This window comes from Ovis canadensis, chromosome 18 (assembly GCF_042477335.2).
Source record: "Ovis canadensis isolate MfBH-ARS-UI-01 breed Bighorn chromosome 18, ARS-UI_OviCan_v2, whole genome shotgun sequence".
NCBI lineage: Eukaryota > Metazoa > Chordata > Mammalia > Artiodactyla > Bovidae > Ovis > Ovis canadensis.
Genome location: NC_091262.1, coordinates 35,286,785 through 35,303,415, shown reverse-complemented (window position 1 = coordinate 35,303,415; position 16,631 = coordinate 35,286,785). Strand labels below are relative to the sequence as shown.

At 46.4% G+C, this 16,631-nt stretch overlaps 1 protein-coding gene across 16 annotated transcripts in view; it reads left to right on the top strand.

The window, feature by feature from the left end:
* Window positions 1-866: 866 nt before the first annotated feature.
* The window catches only part of CPEB1 (cytoplasmic polyadenylation element binding protein 1), a 110,072-nt gene continuing 94,307 nt past the window's right edge, over window positions 867-16,631 (top strand). For 2 of the 16 annotated variants that reach the window (XM_069559998.1, XM_069559999.1), the window contains exon 1: window positions 869-1,077. In XM_069559998.1, the coding sequence (XP_069416099.1) occupies window positions 1,063-1,077 (15 nt within the window). In that variant the 5' untranslated portion in view covers window positions 869-1,062. Of the gene's footprint in view, window positions 1,078-1,105; window positions 1,533-1,698; window positions 1,827-16,631 lie in introns of those variants that run through there. The other 14 variants (XM_069560007.1, XM_069560010.1, XM_069559997.1 and 11 more) reach the window with 13 other exon arrangements.

The following is a 16,631-nucleotide window of genomic DNA, read 5'->3' as shown; positions in this document are numbered from 1 at the left end:
TGTCAAACCTCTACGAAGTCTGCAGTAACGTCTTAAGAGATCTGATACTATCATTCTCCTGTTCACCATTTTTAATAGTTTCCAGATGTCTACAAAATAAAGGCCCGTCCACAACTAGGCCCAGGCTTGCCTCCTGCGGTATCAGCACGCATTATCCTCTGCCCTGGTCAGAAGGAGCCTCTCTGTTCTGCACTCTTTCTCAGCCTTCGCCTGCCCTTCCGCCTGGAACGCCACCTCCGTTTCCGTACCTGCCCCGGGTTTTAGCCGGGGGTCCGTTCCTGCCCCAAAGACGCCCTCCCTGACCACAGTCTGACCCTCCGCCGGGTCCCTCCTCCGCTCTCCAGGAAGTTTTCCTTTCGCAGTCTGGAAAGAGCGTCGGAAGCGCCTTCCCAGGGAACTACAGTCCAAAAGGGGATCCCTGATGTCCTTGGAACTTTCCGGAATCCCCCGACGCCCGCGCACTCCACCCCCGGTCCAGCACACAAAGCAGCCGGTCTAGGTGAGGGGGCCTGCTGGAACCCGGGAGTAGGGTTGGACAGGGGCGCGTCGCGCAGGCTCTCTCCAAGGAGGGGTTCTTTGGCAGAAAAGGAGCATGGACACCGTAAAGACGACTTTATTGACAAAGCGCGTTGCCGCTCCGTCGCAGGGGCTTGTAAATGGCGCTCTGTAAGGGATGAACTGAGGCCCTAAGAGATAAGGGACGTGATCAGGGTCACTAGGTGAGTGGCATGCTCCACTTGGACCCCTGGACTCCTGGGGCGGGGTGCATGGTGCGGGGTGCCGAGCGCGCCCCCAACTGGGCGCCCGGCTCTGGGTGGGCGGCTGAGCCCTCGGCCCGGCCTGCTGGAAGGGGCGGGGCCCCGGGCGGGGCCGACACAGGTGCTTCGCATCCGGCCGTGGGGGGGTGGGGGAGCGGCTCGGCGGGGCTTTATAAGCGGCCGCGAGTGCGGCGCTGTGAGCGGCTGGCTGCAAAAATAGTGCCCACGTGTCTGCGCGTCCCTCGCCGAGCCGGTCAGCCGCCCGCCGGCCGGTCCGTCCGTCCCGCAGGGCCACGCCATCCTCATGGCGTTCCCACTGGTAAGAGCTGCCCGCCGCCCGCCGGGGCGGGGCTGGGCGGGGCCGCGGTCAGGGCCGCGGTAGCTAACGGTCCGCGCGCAGCCTCGGCCGGTACCGCGGTCCCCTCCTCCCCCGCCCCCACCCGTGCGCGCGAGTCCCGGGCGGGGCGCGGGTCACGTGCCTGCGGGCGTGGGGCCTCGTGGAGGGGTGTGTGGAGAAGGAGGGGTAGGGAGCCTCCTCGTGACTCAGGGCCTTTGGGCTTAAAGGCGCCGCGGCCCTCCGGGGGCGGCCGGTGAGGCCTCCGAGCTGCGCTGCAGACTCCCGTCTGCCTCGAGTGTATGTCCAGACGGGAGCTGACCAGACGGAAGGGCGCCTCCGCGCCCGGAACTTTTCCTTTTCCCGCAGCCGTCGCACGTGAGAGCCGAAGCCACCAGCGCCGGGAGCTCACCTGCCTCGCCACGTCCCACGCGAGCCTCGTTCGTACCCAGTGGGCAGCGGGGGAGGGCGGGGCGAGGCTGCAGGCGGCATAGGCCCTCGCGCTGGGCTTCGGGTCTCGGGAGACCGCCACGACGGCAGTGGGCGCGGCTCCTTTAAGGCGGAGGGATTAGGCCCCTCGTGCCTTCTGCACGCGCTTCCTTGACCCAGGAGGTCACGTGGCTTCACACGTTCGGCTGGAGCTAGAATACTGGGGCAGGGTTGGCTAGGTGGGGTCCAGCACCGGTGGGTGGGTCGACCTGCACGTGCAGCAGCGGAGCTGGGGAGCCGCGCAGGTGAGCTGGGTCCTGGAGGCATAGGCATGGGTCTTGCAGGACATGGAGGTGCCCCAGGCGTGGAGCCAGGCTAGGCCGCGCCAGCCTCATTTTCCCTAACCCAGGCTCTCTAGGTAGCGAAGCGTGCAAGTGACCTTGGCCTTGTCATTCTCCCCTCAGCCCTGGACCGGACCAGGTGTCCAGACTCTCGTCGGGGGCTTGGCGCGGGTCCCCGCTCTGGTCCCGGGTTTGCCTGAGGGGACATCCGGGTTGCTTGGCCTGGCCAGTCAGGGGTTAGGAACGCCTGTGCCTGCCTGGAATCCCGGGGGGAGTGGGGACGCAGACCCAGGAAAGTTTGCTCCCCGTGGGTTGTACCACGTGGCCTCATTCTCTGGCTTTTTCCTCGTGTGGGTGGTGTTTACAGTCAAGGCGACCCTGACTTTTTTGCATCATCCCCCGAGGGTCCAGGCCAGGGTCCTTGTAAGTGGCTTAGTGCCACCCCGGGGACCTAGAAAGCTCGAGCCGACCCTGGGGCTCAGGAGCAGGTCCTGGCGTGCATGGGTTAGTTTTTGGTGGCACTCGGCTCCCTGCAGGCCTTGCCCCCCTTTGCATTTTGTTGCCCTCGGGAGGCGGGTGGGAAGCACGAGGAGGACTTGGGACAGCAGCGCTCAGAGCCCGGGGGTGAGGGTGGGGGGCGGGGATGCGGAAAGCCTGACACCCTCCCCCAGCCGCCCCGCAGGCTGGGCTGGGCTGCGCTTAGCGCTGCGTTTTGCTGGCAGCTGCCTCCCTTGGTCTCCCTGGCTACCGATCAGCCGCCTCGCTCTCTTGCTGGCACCTGAGTACGCGGCTGGCCAGCGTCATGTGCTGCCGAAGGGTGAGCGAGTCGGAGCTGGAAGCCCCAGGTGCACCGCCCACCTCGGGTCTGTCCCCCAGGTGACAGCGCTGACATGTGCTAGCTGGCCGCGGGTGTCTCCTGAGGAGGGTGTGCACCCTTACGCTGAGGTTATGATTGAGCCTAGGGACCACGCTAGGCTAAAAACAAAAATACATGCAAACAAGCGGAAGGAAACCTTGGAAACCTCGGGCTGGCGGTGGTTTTCCTGGTTGGTTGGTTTTGCTCGTAGGTGGAAGAGGAGTGGAAGGCAGTTCTGCTTCTGGAGCTCCGTGGAGCTCTGGGTTGTCGGCTTCCACTCCCAACCCCCACCCCCCAGCCCCCGCCCCGGGACAGGAGAGTTCAGGGCCAACCCTCCTCTGGAGCTTGCCTGGGACGACACTGTGTTCCCAGAGCCCCTTGCTCTAGAGTTTGGCTCTTGCCACGGTGATGTAATCTAAGCTTGAGCAGTGGTCTGGCCGCAGTACATGCTCAGTATGTTAGAAGCAGGATGTGAAGCTGACTGCCCCGTAAGTCACTCTTTGTGTTAACGGTATGGAAATACTTGCTTTCCCTTCTCCCGTGGGTGGCCTTAGGAACTTCTCTCTGGCCAGGCTCCCCTTTGGGAAAGGGGAGCTGTGCCAGCCTGTGCAGCAGGCAGGAGGTGAGAGAGTTGGTGCGTGTGCTGAGGGATCGTGGAAACAGAGCAGCTTGGATTGGGCCTTTAGGCACTCGATGAAGGCAGGGTTCTATGGTCTTGTCTTTGCTGTGATATGCTCTCCAGTGTCTGTGAGGCAGGAGGTGGAGGAAGGTGATCACAGCAGTAAGACTCCAGGTTAATGATAATAGCTGTCTTTGTAAGTGTTTTCATGGGGTCACCCAAGCTATTTATTTTGTTTTTAATCATTAAAATGGGCTACAGACCCAAACCCCTGCAGGGGCTTGAGGTAACATAAATGAGTATAGGGAAAGAAAGAAGAGCAGTGCCCCCTGAACTACAGAGTTTGCTTAAAGGAGAGCCAGTAGCTGGTTGTTGGCTATGCAGAAATGTGGGGCCAGAGTTCATGGATCTTTTGTTTTTTTCCTAGCTAAGCTGCCAGCCTCTTAATTCATAAATGTAACAATTAAAAAATTGAAAACATTGTTATGAATCAAAGTCTCTGAAGGCTGTATTCAACCTGAGAGCTAGTTTGGGATCTTTGTCTCAAAAGGCCTGTTTAAGATTGCCCCCTCCCCATTTTGCAGCTGATGAAACAGGCTTAGAAATCAAATCACAAGGCCACCAAGTGATGAAACTGGTTGTGTGAACCTAGGTCTTTCTGGTGCGGTAGCTCAGCCTATGATACTGTGTGTATTCTAGTATGTTAGAGGGGTCAAGAGGGTTATTGGTAGTATATATTGTACAGAAAAGGTAGTGGTCTATGGGCTGGTCTCATAGGCAAGAGTGAGCTTTAACTGCATTGGAGGGAACCTGGGTTGCTGCGGAAGTCAATGTGGGTCTTCCGAGCATTAGTACTGTGGTGCTGGTGTCAGGAGGAATGTGCTGTGTCTATCATTCCATGATACGTGTCAGAGCAGTTTAGCCGATTCTGAGAGAGCCAGAGGTCTGGAGAAGTCAGGCTCCTCCCACTGTGGGGGTGACCCTCCTAGCCCTCTGCACAAAAGATTGTCCTCTTTCAGGACAGTTAAAATTTCAGCCAACTTTTTCCTCCTGAGAAAAGGTGTATGTGAAATCATATGATTGTTGTAGACCTATGAAAGTAGAATGGAGCTTATTAAATCTTAGCTTTTCTCTCTTAGCTAAAATTCCCGTAATCCTGTCTCTTAGATTCCCAGGAAGAGTTAATAATGATGTTAGCAGTGCATGGTAAAATCTGGAATAAGCTCCTAGGACATAAAAAGAGCTGTTGTACCAGAAATGAGGGGCTGGGGTTTCATTCTGGACAACAGTTAGAATCCTTCTAGCAGTGTGTAAGCCACACTAGCAAATGTAAAAAGATATGTGCCTTTATTTCTGTATCTTATTCCCAAAGGATTTAAACATAAAGAAGTAAAGACCATGTTCAGAGACTTGCCAAAGGGAATTTTTGCATGAGAATGGAGACTCAAATACAAACCAGATAACTTTTTTCTTTTTAACCTGTGATCTGGGAAGTTTTGGGGAAGATGAAAACTTTAAAGTGTTAACCTGTCCCCTCCTGCTGCTTTAGTTACTTTTACATTCCATCCAGCCATGAATTCACTCTTGTGAATCTGGTGGTGGAGGGGAAGGGTAAGATGACTGGAGTAGGTCTGCACTGGAATTTTAGTGTTTATTTGCTAGATAATAACTGTGCAGAGTTTCTTATTCATTGTTTTCAGCTAAATGACTGTTTCCTAAAATTGTTACGTGTTTGTTTAAAGGGCAAGTTAATTAGTGGGTAGTATTTCTGCTTTTAAAGTTTGGGATAGAGATACTTAACAAACCCAGATATTCACATTTAGGTTGGTGTCTTCAGTAGTTAGTGGTTGGAGACAGTAAGAGAATCATGAGATCAAATAGCAAGGTATTTTCTCTGCTGTGGAGGAGCTGTGCTAATCCCATCCTGTTCTGCAAATCTGCTCTTCCTGGGCAGTAGTGTCTAAGCTGTATGGACTCTGGGAAGAGCTTGCCAGAAAGCCCTGGGGTAGGGGATGTGGGATAGAAAAGAGGGTTGGGCTTAGAGGTTGGAGTGGAGGAAGTCACATAAAGAATTTCTGCTTCTCTCTGAATTAGACCAGGAGGCACTGATTGCACCCTTTCAGTATTTGCATTCTGCTGGCCGCACCTCCTTTGCCCCCCACGCTGCTGCTTTGGGAATGCTCTTTGTTTTCTTTCCTGCCAGTGTTGCAGCCTGATTTTAGTTACACCTGCATGAGAGCTTGTCATCCTCTGTAAGCTCACAGATTCCAAATGCTGGAAATTTTTATGTTCAAGATAGGACCACCAAAATGAGGCATTTTTCAATTACAGTAAGCTGGCTGAAACGGTTGAACTTGAAGGTATATATAATAAATAAACATATTTTATATTTCTCATAGGGGAATTATATGATTTCCCATAAAAAGCCATTTCCAAGTTTGAGAGTGTTGATTATACATTGTTGGCATAGTTTTCAGTTTTGTTATTGGGATTTAAAAAGGCTCTCGTTAGGGATTAGTTTGTCGTCTTAATATATTGGTTGGCCAAAAAGTTTGGGTTTTTCTGCAACATCATCTTTTTGGCCAACCCAGTAGAATGCAATTTTAAGTAACTTACTCCTGACTAAGTAGGGTTGAGCTTTGCTTTCAGTGATGCAGAAGAACGCTTAGGCATGTATAGCCTCTGCATTCTGCTTTAGTTTTCAGTATTCCTGTATGGTTAGCGTACCATTTTTGTTTTTGACTACAGTGAATTAACACTCTCTTGTGACTTTTAAGGCATTTTGTGATGACTTTCCTTGAAGTAACTGGAGAATTCCCAGAGGACAGATCTGAAGATTGATTTGTGTGCTAAAAATGGGTCACAGTTGCATCTAGCTGCTGATTCTGGGAGTAACTGGACTTCAGTAGTGCTACTGGTTTCCTTATTCTTGGCCAGCGTAATATGCTGACTACGGTCCCATCCCGACAGGTTTAGCACAGGGTCCTGAAGTCTCCTTTGATGAAGTGTGGAGTACCTCTCCCCTTGTGGAAGCAAAGCAGTTACCTTGAAGGGCAGGTTGGGTTTTTTTGGTGTCTTGACTGAACGCTTAATCTCTTACTGCTTAACACCTGTGCTCTCTGCATTCTGGCTTTGTGCTTCTGGGTCTGACACCATCTGTCTCCTGAGTCTGCCCTTTCTCCTGAGACTTTGTTCTTAAGCTGTAATTTTGGAGTTGTTTTGAAGCTCAGGAAGGGTTGGAGACCTGTCTGCCTCCCTGGTGTGACTCTTGAGTTGACACCAAGCCCAGATGATAGGGTCTCACTACTTTCACGGACAAGGCGATTTAAGCTGAGAATGAAAAGGGGTGATTTCTGCAGTGAGGCGATGATGGAGCCAAAGCTGGAACCCAGGTCTTTCTATTTCCAGACAAGTGTTGTTTCTGGAATTCACACACCATGTCCTTTGCTATGTAGGTCTCTGATTATCTCATCTTACTTACAATTTCCACTTGGTTCCTAAGACTCAATGGCTTCCTTTTCCTAGTTTCTCTTTTTCTGTCTGATCTTTTCTTGTCTTGACACTTACACCACCCCCCCCACGAAGCCCACATTCATTGTGGCTCATTCTACTGCTCATTTCTGTACTCTTTCACGGGGGCCTGTGTATTCCTGTAGCACTCTATAGTCCTGACTGTTTCAAGAACCATGGTTCTGATTAGTCTACTGAGTGAATGTTTTCGTGAGGCATATTAAATGCAGACGATCTCAAAACCGCCAACTTCTTCCCTTTCTTCTCCTCCTGGGGCTAATCTAATTCTGTCCCCTCCAATTACAAGTGCGTTTTTTCTGACTAGATGGTGGTATCCTCTTGGGGGAAAGAACTGTTTGGGTGTTTTGGGTTTTTTTTCTTTAATTTTTTTTAACCCCGAAGGCCCCAGTACAGATGGATGCTAGGTAAATAAATACCTATAGCTTTCCTTCAGAAACCTCTCTCCAGCTCCTGTAACGGTAAAGCCTTGATGTGCCCTAACTCTCGGCCCATGTATCCTTTCACCTGTTCTCCATTCCCGTTGCTCCCACTAATTCAGGTGTCCCTTGGGTGAATATTTTCAGTCTGCTTTTCCTGCCTTCCTCCTTAGTGATTTATTCACAGCTGCCACTCTTGGTGGAGCTACGCCATGCTAATGGCCGTATTGTTCCCCAGACACATCCCTCAGACCCTCGGTCCTTGGGTCTGAATGTGTAGTTGTATCTCCCAAGCTGACTGGTGAGCTCTGGATCAGAGGGCCTTTTCCTGTATCCTTTCTAACCCCCTGCCCACCCCTCCACGGAGTAACTACTGAGGTGTTACTGCTGAAATACCGGAGTTTTAAGATGAAATTCAGACTTCCCTTGGCGCTGTGGGCTGGAGGAGGCTGCATCTGTCTCTGCCGGTCAGGTGCTTACGCCAGCTCCACCGTCCTGCTGCTGTTCCTGCTCCTGGAGCCCTGCCTGAGTTCCGGAGGTTCTCTAGTGCTAAAGCTGCTGCATGTTTCAGAGGAAGCTGGGAACAGCCTTCCCCTGCCTTGTAAGAGGCTCCCCACAGCTTCAGAGTGGTTACAGGGCGTTTCCCTGACCTGCTTTTTCCTGTCCTCCTCTCCTATGTCTCAGGCTGCCTTGTTGCAGGAGGAGGAGGAGATTCGTAGTTTGGGATCCTGATTTGAGTCCTAGAACCTTGTTAAACATTGGCTTAAGGAAAGATTGTCAGTTTTGCTAAGTGTGTCTTGTAATGAGACTGAGAGAGGCTCTATTCTTGTGAAGAACAGAAGAATCAGAAGGCTCTGGGCGGTTGGCGTTAGAGGCCCTGTTCTTGCCCTCTAGTTGAACTGAGCTTCCTTTACTGTCTCTTTTCTCTGGCTATTGAAGGAGTGTCGTCCTCCCTGTTCAAAGAGCAGTTTTGTGTCCTGGTGTCCGTCTTCTCTGATACCTTAGGGACCTCTGGGTTGGTTGTCCCTACCACACGGCTCATCTCTCTCTGTAAACATGGTCCTGTCTCTCTTTCATTCAGAGATGGGAGAGCAGTACATCTTCCTGGTTCAGCAGCCTCCTCCAGCAAGCAGCCTCACTGGCGTTCCTTAGCTTCCTACAGAGTAACCCTCCTCCAGCCCTGACTACCTCACCCTTTAGTCCTCTCTGAAATTCTTGAGCTCTGACATCCTCTGAAACTTTCTCCTCTCTCACATTCTATTTTGGAACTTTTTGTTTGTTTTACCAAGTTCATTGTGCCCTATCGAATCTTATAGATGTTTTCTTGAGCCTTTCAGGATGTTTGCATTCCTTCCGAGATGTTCTTAAAAGATCTTTGAAAAGTGCAAATTTGATCAGCTACTCCATAAGGCAGTGGTTCTCAAGCATTTTCATCTCAGGATTCTTGTACACTTCTTAAACTTTTGAGAGCCTCAAGAGCCTTTGTGTATGTGGATCATACCTGCTAAAACTCACCCATTAGAAATTTAAACTGAAAATATTTTTCTATAGTCATTAAAAAATAACAAATATATTACATATTAACAATTATATTTCCCAAAACAAAAAAAAATGAGAGAAAAGTGGGCATTCGTCTACATTTTTTGCTAATCTCTTTAGTATCTGTTGTAATAGCTGAATTTTGTTGTCTGCCTCTGTATTTAATCTGTTGCCATGTGTCATTTTAGTTGATACGGGAAATTTTGGTCTCACACAAGTATGTAGTTGGAAGAGGAAAAATCTTGGAGGGTTACTTAATTTTTATTGGAGTGTGTGTGTGTTAATTGCTCAGTTGTGTTGGTACTCTTTGTGATCCCATGGACGGCAGCCCGCCGAGGCTTCTCTGTCCATGGAATTCTCCAGGCAAGAATAGTGGAGGGGATTGCCGTTCCCCTCTCCAGAGGAACTTCCCAACTCAGGGACTGAACCCTAGCCTCTTGCATCACAGGCAGGTTTCTTTACCATTTGAGCTATAAGGAAGTCCTTATTGTTGGGATGTAATTATTTTATAATGTTGTGTTTCTGCTGTAGAACGAAGTGAATCAGCTAGATGTATCTCCTCCTTCTTGGACATTTATCTGTGTGTGTATATATGCTTAGATATGTATATCCCCTCCCTCTTGGACCTCCCTCCCACCCCACACCCATGCCACTCACGTAGGTCATCACAGAGCACCGAGCTGAGCTCCCTGTTGCTTTCCAGCAGCTTCCCACTAGCCATCTATTCTACATGTGGTTGTTTATATGCATCAGTGATACTCTCAATTTGTCCCACCCTCCCCTTCTCCCCGCCTGTGTCTACGTATCTGTCCTCGTCGTCTGCGTCTCTGTTCCTCCTCAGCAAATAGGTGCATCTGTACCATTTTTCTAGATTCCGTATATATGTTAGTATACAATATTTTTCACTTTATGACAGATTCTAGATGCATCCATGTCTCTACAGATGACCCAGTTTCATTTCATGCCTGAGTAATATTCCCTTGTAAGCATGAACCACATCTTCATTTATCTGTGAATAGGCATCTAGGTTCCCTGGAGAGGGGAATGGCAGTTTACTCCAGTATTCTTGCCTGGAGAATTCCATGGGCAGAGGAGCCTGGCAGGCTGTAGTTCATGGGATCGCAAGAGTTGGACACGACTTAGCACTTTTTTTTTTCCCCTATGGTAGTTATATTTTTAGTTGTTTTTCTTTTTAAGGAACTTCAGTACTGTTCTCCATAGTGGGTGTATCAGTTTACATTTACCAGTGGTGTAGGAGTGTTCCTTTTTTTCACACCTTCTTGAGCATTTGTTATTTGTAGATTTTTTGATGATGGCCATTCTGACCTGTGTGAGGTGATAACCTCATTGTAGTTTTGATTTGCATTTCCCTAAAAATTAGTGATGTTGAATATCTTTCCATGTGCCTCTTGGCTGTCTGAATGTCTTATCTGGAGAGATGTCTGTTTAGGTCTTCCGTCCACATTTTGATTGGGTTCTTTGTTTTAAGACTGAGCTGCATGAGCTGCTTGTATTTTGGAGATAAATCGTTGTCAGTTGCTTTGTTTGCAGATATTTTCAAATATTTGCAAATCAGTCTTTTTCCTCGTTCTGAGGGTTGTCTTTTCATATTGTTTGTGGTTTCTTTTCTGTGCAGAAGCTTTTAAGTTTAATTAGGTCCCATTTGTTTTGTTTTTATTTTCATTACTCTAGGAGGTGGGTCAAAAAAGATCTCGCTGAGGTTTTTGTCAAAGAGTGTTTTTCCTATGTTTGCCTCTAAGAATTTTACAGTCCAGCCTTATATTTAGGTCTTTAATCCATTTTGAGTTTATTTTGTATGGTTGGGGAGTGTCCAATTTCATTCTTTTACATGTAGCTGTCCAGTTTTCTAAGCCCTGCTTACTGAAGAAACTGTCTTGTCTTCATTGTGTGTTTTTGTCTCCTTGTTGCACATCAGGTAAGCATAGGTGTGCGGATTTATCTCTGGGCTTTCTGTCCTGTACCATTCATCTGTGTTTTTGTTTTTGTGCCAGTGCCATACTGTCTTGAGTAGTGTAGCTTTGTTGTATATGGTATAGTCTGACGTCAGGGGGGCTGATTCTGCCAGCTCCGTTTTTCTTTCTCAAGATTACTTTGGCTGTTTGGGGTCTTTGTGTTTTTTAACAAGTTGTAAAGTCTTTTATTCTGGGGAAAATGTCACTGGTAGTTTGATAGAGATTGCGTTGAATCTGTATCACTTCAGTTAGCATATTCATTTTGACAACATTGATTCTTCCAGTCCCAGAACATGGTATATCTCTTTATCTGTTCTGTCATTTTTTATGTCTTTCATCAGTGTTTTACTTTTTTGCTTTTAGTAGTTTTTTAAAACTACTTGTTTAAAAAGTAGCTGTAAAAAGAAAGTTTTTCACACTAGAAAAGGTAGCGTTTTACTCTACTTTTCTGAGTGGAGGTCTTTGTCTCCTTATGTAGGTGTATTCTTAGATGTTTTCTTCTTTTTGTTGTAGTGAATGGGATTGTTTTCTTAATTTCTCTTTCTGGTCTTGTTAGTGTATAGGAATGTAAGAGACGAAATGATCTTTTCAGTGATCTCTTGGATTTTTAGTGGTATATTGTTTAGCCTCCATGTGCTTGTGCTTTTTACATTTTTTTCCCTGTAATTGATTTCTAATCTCATAGTGTTGTGGTTGGAAAAATGCTTGATATGATTTTAGTTTTCTTAAGTTTCCCAAGACTTGATTGGTGACCCAAGATGTGGTCTATCCTGGAGAATGTTCAGTGTGCAATTGAGAAAAAAGTGTATCCTGCTGCTGTCAGGTGGAACGTCTTATAAATATCAGTTAAGACTATCTGGTCTGTTGTGTCATTTAAAGCTTGTGTTTCCTTATTTTCTGTGTGTGTTATCTGCTCATTGATATAAGTGAGGTGTTAAAGTCCCCCACTATTACTGTGTTACTGTTGATCTCCCCTTTTATGGTTGTTAGCATTTGCCTTGTGTATTGAGATGCTCCTGTGTTGAGTGCATGAATATTTGTTAGATGTTCTTCTTGAATTGATCGTTTGCTGTTAATGTAGGGACCTTCCTTGTGCCTTGAAGTAGTTTTTAAAGTTTATTAATCTGATATGAATATTGCTACTCAGCTTTCTTTGGATTTCCATTTGCATGGAATATCTCTCTTTCCACCCCCTCAGTTTAAGTCTGTATGTGTCCCTAGGTCTGAGGTAGGTCTCTTGTAGATAGCATATATACAGGTGTTATTTTTGTATCCATTCAGCTAGTCTGTGTCTTTTGGTTGGAGGATTTATTCCGTTTACATTCAAGGTAATTGTTGACATGTATGTTTCTACTACCATTTTCCAAATTGTTTTGGGATTGTTCCATGGGTCTTTTTTGGAAGAAGAGAGATTAATAGCCTTTTCAGTAATTATGGTTATTGGTGCCACCAAGTGGTAACTTCTTTGAGGTCAGAGTCATTCTTCAGGGTTCATGGGACATGGGTTCCAGGACCACTGTGGATACCAAAATGCAGACGCTCTAGTTCCCTACATAAAATGACATAGTATTTGCCTATAACATACGCAGTCCTGTAAATGTTACGCCAGACTATCTCTAGATTACTTATAATACCCAGTACTATGTAAATAATTGTAAATACAATGTAAATGCCAATTAAATTGTTGCCACTGCACAGCAAAATCAGCTTTCACCTTTTGGAACTTTCTGGAATATTTCCCCCGATATTTTTACTCTGTGGTTGGTTGAATCTGCAGATGAGGAACTCAGGTATACAAAGGATTGACTGTAGTTGCAACATGAAATCTGAAGCCATATGGATGTTCATGCGGTGTTACATCAAAATGCATTGGTCCCTGTTGTGCTTTGGGTTCTATCTACTCATGTCTGATTTTGTAACATCATTTGACAAATGTGGGTTCACTGAGTAATGTGGTTATGTTGAGCACTGGTTAATAGCATCACCAGTCTCATCAGAAAAGTCTTCTAAAGTATTGAATAGGGTGTTCAAGTGGTAGCAAATCCAGGGTTTCCAGAATTCTTATTTTTTCTCCAAGGCTCTAGTTTTATCATTAGCAACAGATAGTGACAGTTACTTATCTTTTGAGGCTACAGGCTTACTCTGTTTTCAAGATATATAATGTTTGCTAAATAGCCAAAGTTGATAACCATACTGTGTCAGTTGTATTTTCAAGTACAAAAAATGTTTCATGGGGAAAAAAAAAGGCATTCTGTTTCTAAAAAATTTATTTTTGGTTGCACTGGGTCTTCATCTCTGAGCGTGGACTTTTCACTAGTTGCAGTGAGCTGTGGCTACTCTGTGGCTGTGTGTGGGCTTCTCATTGTGGGGACTTCTCGTTGCAGAGTGCAGGTTCTAGGCATGCAGGCTTCAGTAGTTGGTTGCAGCATGCAAGCTCAATAGTTGTGCCTCGTGGGCTCAGAAGTTACAGCACATTGGCTTAGTTGCTCCGTGACATGTGGAATCTTCCAGACCAGGGATCAAACCTGTGTCTCTTGCATTGGCAGGTAGATTTTTACCCACTGTACCACCAGGGAAGTCCTGAGGCTAATTCTTCTTGAAACTCAATCACGAACACTTTTTCTTGCAACCATGATTATACTTCAGTATCAATGAGGGACCTTATACTCGTCCATTTGTCTCATAGATATTAGGACATGTACTCAAGGGTTGCAGTTTAATAAAACTTCTCCTGTTTATCCAAGGAAATTTGTAAATAAATCTGGCTTTTTCTGGGAATTCATAGCATAAAGAATACAGTAACTGCTGCTACAGTTGGTTGGCATTGCCTTGATTCCTGCTAAGGTGCCGGCTTTATCTACTCCTGTTACTTTTGTACCGTCACTGCAGATGTCAGCATAGTGAAAAAAGAAGCTGGTATCTTAGAGTTACAAGAAGTTTTTCTGATTTGGTGGACCTCAGAAAGAATGGGTCCGTAGACCTTACTTTGAGGACTGCTGCTGCACAATAAGGTCAAGCTCCTTAGTTAGCATACAGAGTCCATGATGGTGTGACTTCAGTTTAGTGGCCAAGTTTGAGCCCTGGTCTACAACTCCTTGAACTTTTAGAAAATTGAGCAAGGGAGTTCCCTGGTGGTCCAGTGGCTATGACTCCACACTCCGAATGCAGGGGTTTGGTCCCTAGTCAAGGAACTAAGAGTTTGCATGCTGCAACTAAAACTTGATGCAGCCACATAAATATTTAAAAAGAGAAATGTTTTTAAAAAATTGAGTGATGGCATACTTGCAGTAACAAGCATTAGTTGTTACCGTATGGTTTGATCACCTTTTACATGTTTATGTATTATTTTTATGTATCACACAGATCAAGACACAGAACATTTCTAACACTCCGTATGGTTCCTTTGTGCCCTTTCCACTCTATAGCCCCACCCCATCCCACAATTAAAATACCTTCTGATTTCCTTTGTCATCAGTTGATTTTTGAATTTCTTATAAATGAAATCATGTAGCATGTACTCTTTGAGTTAAGGTTTTTTCCCCCACTTAATTTCGTATCTGTGAGGTTTCTGTAAGATGAGATGCAGTTGTTTTTCCTGTATAGTAAGTACTACATTAGAGATGTGAGTAATTATCCATCTAATGCGTTTTACAGATGTGAGTGGCTTATCTGTACTCAAGCTTATGGATATGCTAAAAAGAGTTAACATGGCAGGCTTCATGGCTGTCATTTGACTAGTGTCTGGGAACTTACATTTTGAGTTCTCACTGTTTGAAGAACTGATAAGAATGATTTAGTGTGCCTAAACTGCACAGAGAATGTGGTTTGTGTTGAATCTCTGCTTTCCTCTTGGAGTCTGGAATTTTGGTACATTACAGACACAGGCTGCCTCTGTGACCAGCCCTCAGTAAAATCCCCAGGCGTCGTGCTGCTTTTGTTGGCAAAACTGGAACGTGTTGTCACAGCGTGTTGCTGGGGAATTAAGTGTGTCCTGTGTGATGTCCTCGGGGAGGAAGACCCTTGGAAATGTGCACCTGGTATCCCAGGCTTCGTGCCACATGCCGCTTCCTTTTGGCTTTGCTCTTTGTTCTCCGGCCATAGTAAGCCTGCCTCACACATGCTGAGTGCACCTAAGTGCTGAGTCCTGTGAGTTGTCCTCCTGAGTCACTGAACCTGGGGGAGGTCTTGGGGACCATAACGTGACGAGCATCAGTTTTTGTTCCTTTTCAGATTTTGGGTGTCATGACTGAAACTGTTGTGACCGTTCTTGTGTGTGCTCTTGTATCATCGATATGGATTCATTTCACGTACAGGAGACTGCGTGCCGTTGCTCGGCCGGGAGTAGTGTCCCTTGAATTTAAAACTGTAGCAGTCATGCACTTCAGTCACCTAAGAGTAGTTCTGGCCTTTGTACGTGTTAACTCTGTCTCTAATGCCCTCCCCATCCTCAGTGTGCCTGTTTGACAAAATGTTTTCATCTACCTCAGTTCAGTTCAGTCGCTCAGTCGTGTCTAACTCTTTGTGACCCCATGGACTGCAGCACACCAGGCTTCTGTGTCCATCACCAACTCCTGGAAATTGCTCAAATTCATGTCCATCAAGTTGGTGATGCCATCCAACCATCTCATCTTCTGTTGTCCCCTTCTCCTCATGCCTTCAATCTTTCCCAGCATCAGAGTCTTTTCCACTGAGTCAGTTCTTTGCATCAGGTGGCTGAAGTATTGGAGCTTCAGCTTCAGCACCAGTCTTTCCAGTGAACATTCAGGATTGATTTCCTTTAAGATTGACTGGTTTGATCTTGCATTCCAAGGGACTCTAAAGGGTCTTCTCCATCACTACAGTTCAAAGGCATCAATTCTTTGGCATTCAGCTTTCTTTATAGTCCAGCTCTCACATCCATAATGACTGCTGGAAAACCCATAAGCTTTGACTAGACAGAACTTTGTCAGCAAAGGAATGTCTCTGCTTTGTAATATGCTGTCTAGGTTGGTCATAGCTTTTCTTCCAAGGAGCAAGCGTCTTCTAATTTTATGGCTGCAATCACCATCTGCAGTGATTTTGGAGCCCAAGAAAATAAAAGGCTGTCACTATTTCCATTGTTTCCCCATCTATTTCCCATGAAGTGATGGCACGAGATGCCATGATCTTATTTTTTTGAATGTTGAGTTTTAAGCCAGCTTTTTCCCTCTCCGCTTTCATTTTTATCAAGAGGCTCTTTGGTTCTTCTTTGCTTTCTGTCATAAAGGTGGTGTCATCTGCATATCTGAGGTTATTGTTATTTCTCCCTGCGCTGTTGATTCCCAATTGTGCTTCATCCTGCCTGGTATTTCACATGATGGGCTCTGCAAATAAGTTAAATAAGTAGGGTGACAAAGTACAGCCTTGACAGATTCCTTTCCTGATTTGGAACCAGTCCCTTGTCCCATGTTTGTCTCTAACTGTTGCTTCTTGACTGCATACAGATTTCTCAGGAGACAGGTAAGGTGGTCTGGTGGTCCCATCTCTTCAAGAATTTCACGCAGTTTTGTTTTGATCCACACAGTCAAAAACTTTAGGATAGTCCATGAAGCAGAAGTAGATGTTTTTCTGGAATTCTCTTGCTTTTTCTATGATCCAACAAACGTGGGCAATTAGATCTCTGGTTCCTTGGCCTTTTCTAAGTCCAGCTTGAACATCTGGCAGTTCATGGTTCATGTACTGTTAAGTCTGGGTTGGAGGATTTTGAGCATTACTTTGCTAGCATGTAAGATGAGTGCTTATTTAACTTACATGCAAAGTACATCATGAGAAACGCTGGGCTGGAAGAAGCACAAGCTGGAATCAAGATTGCCGGGA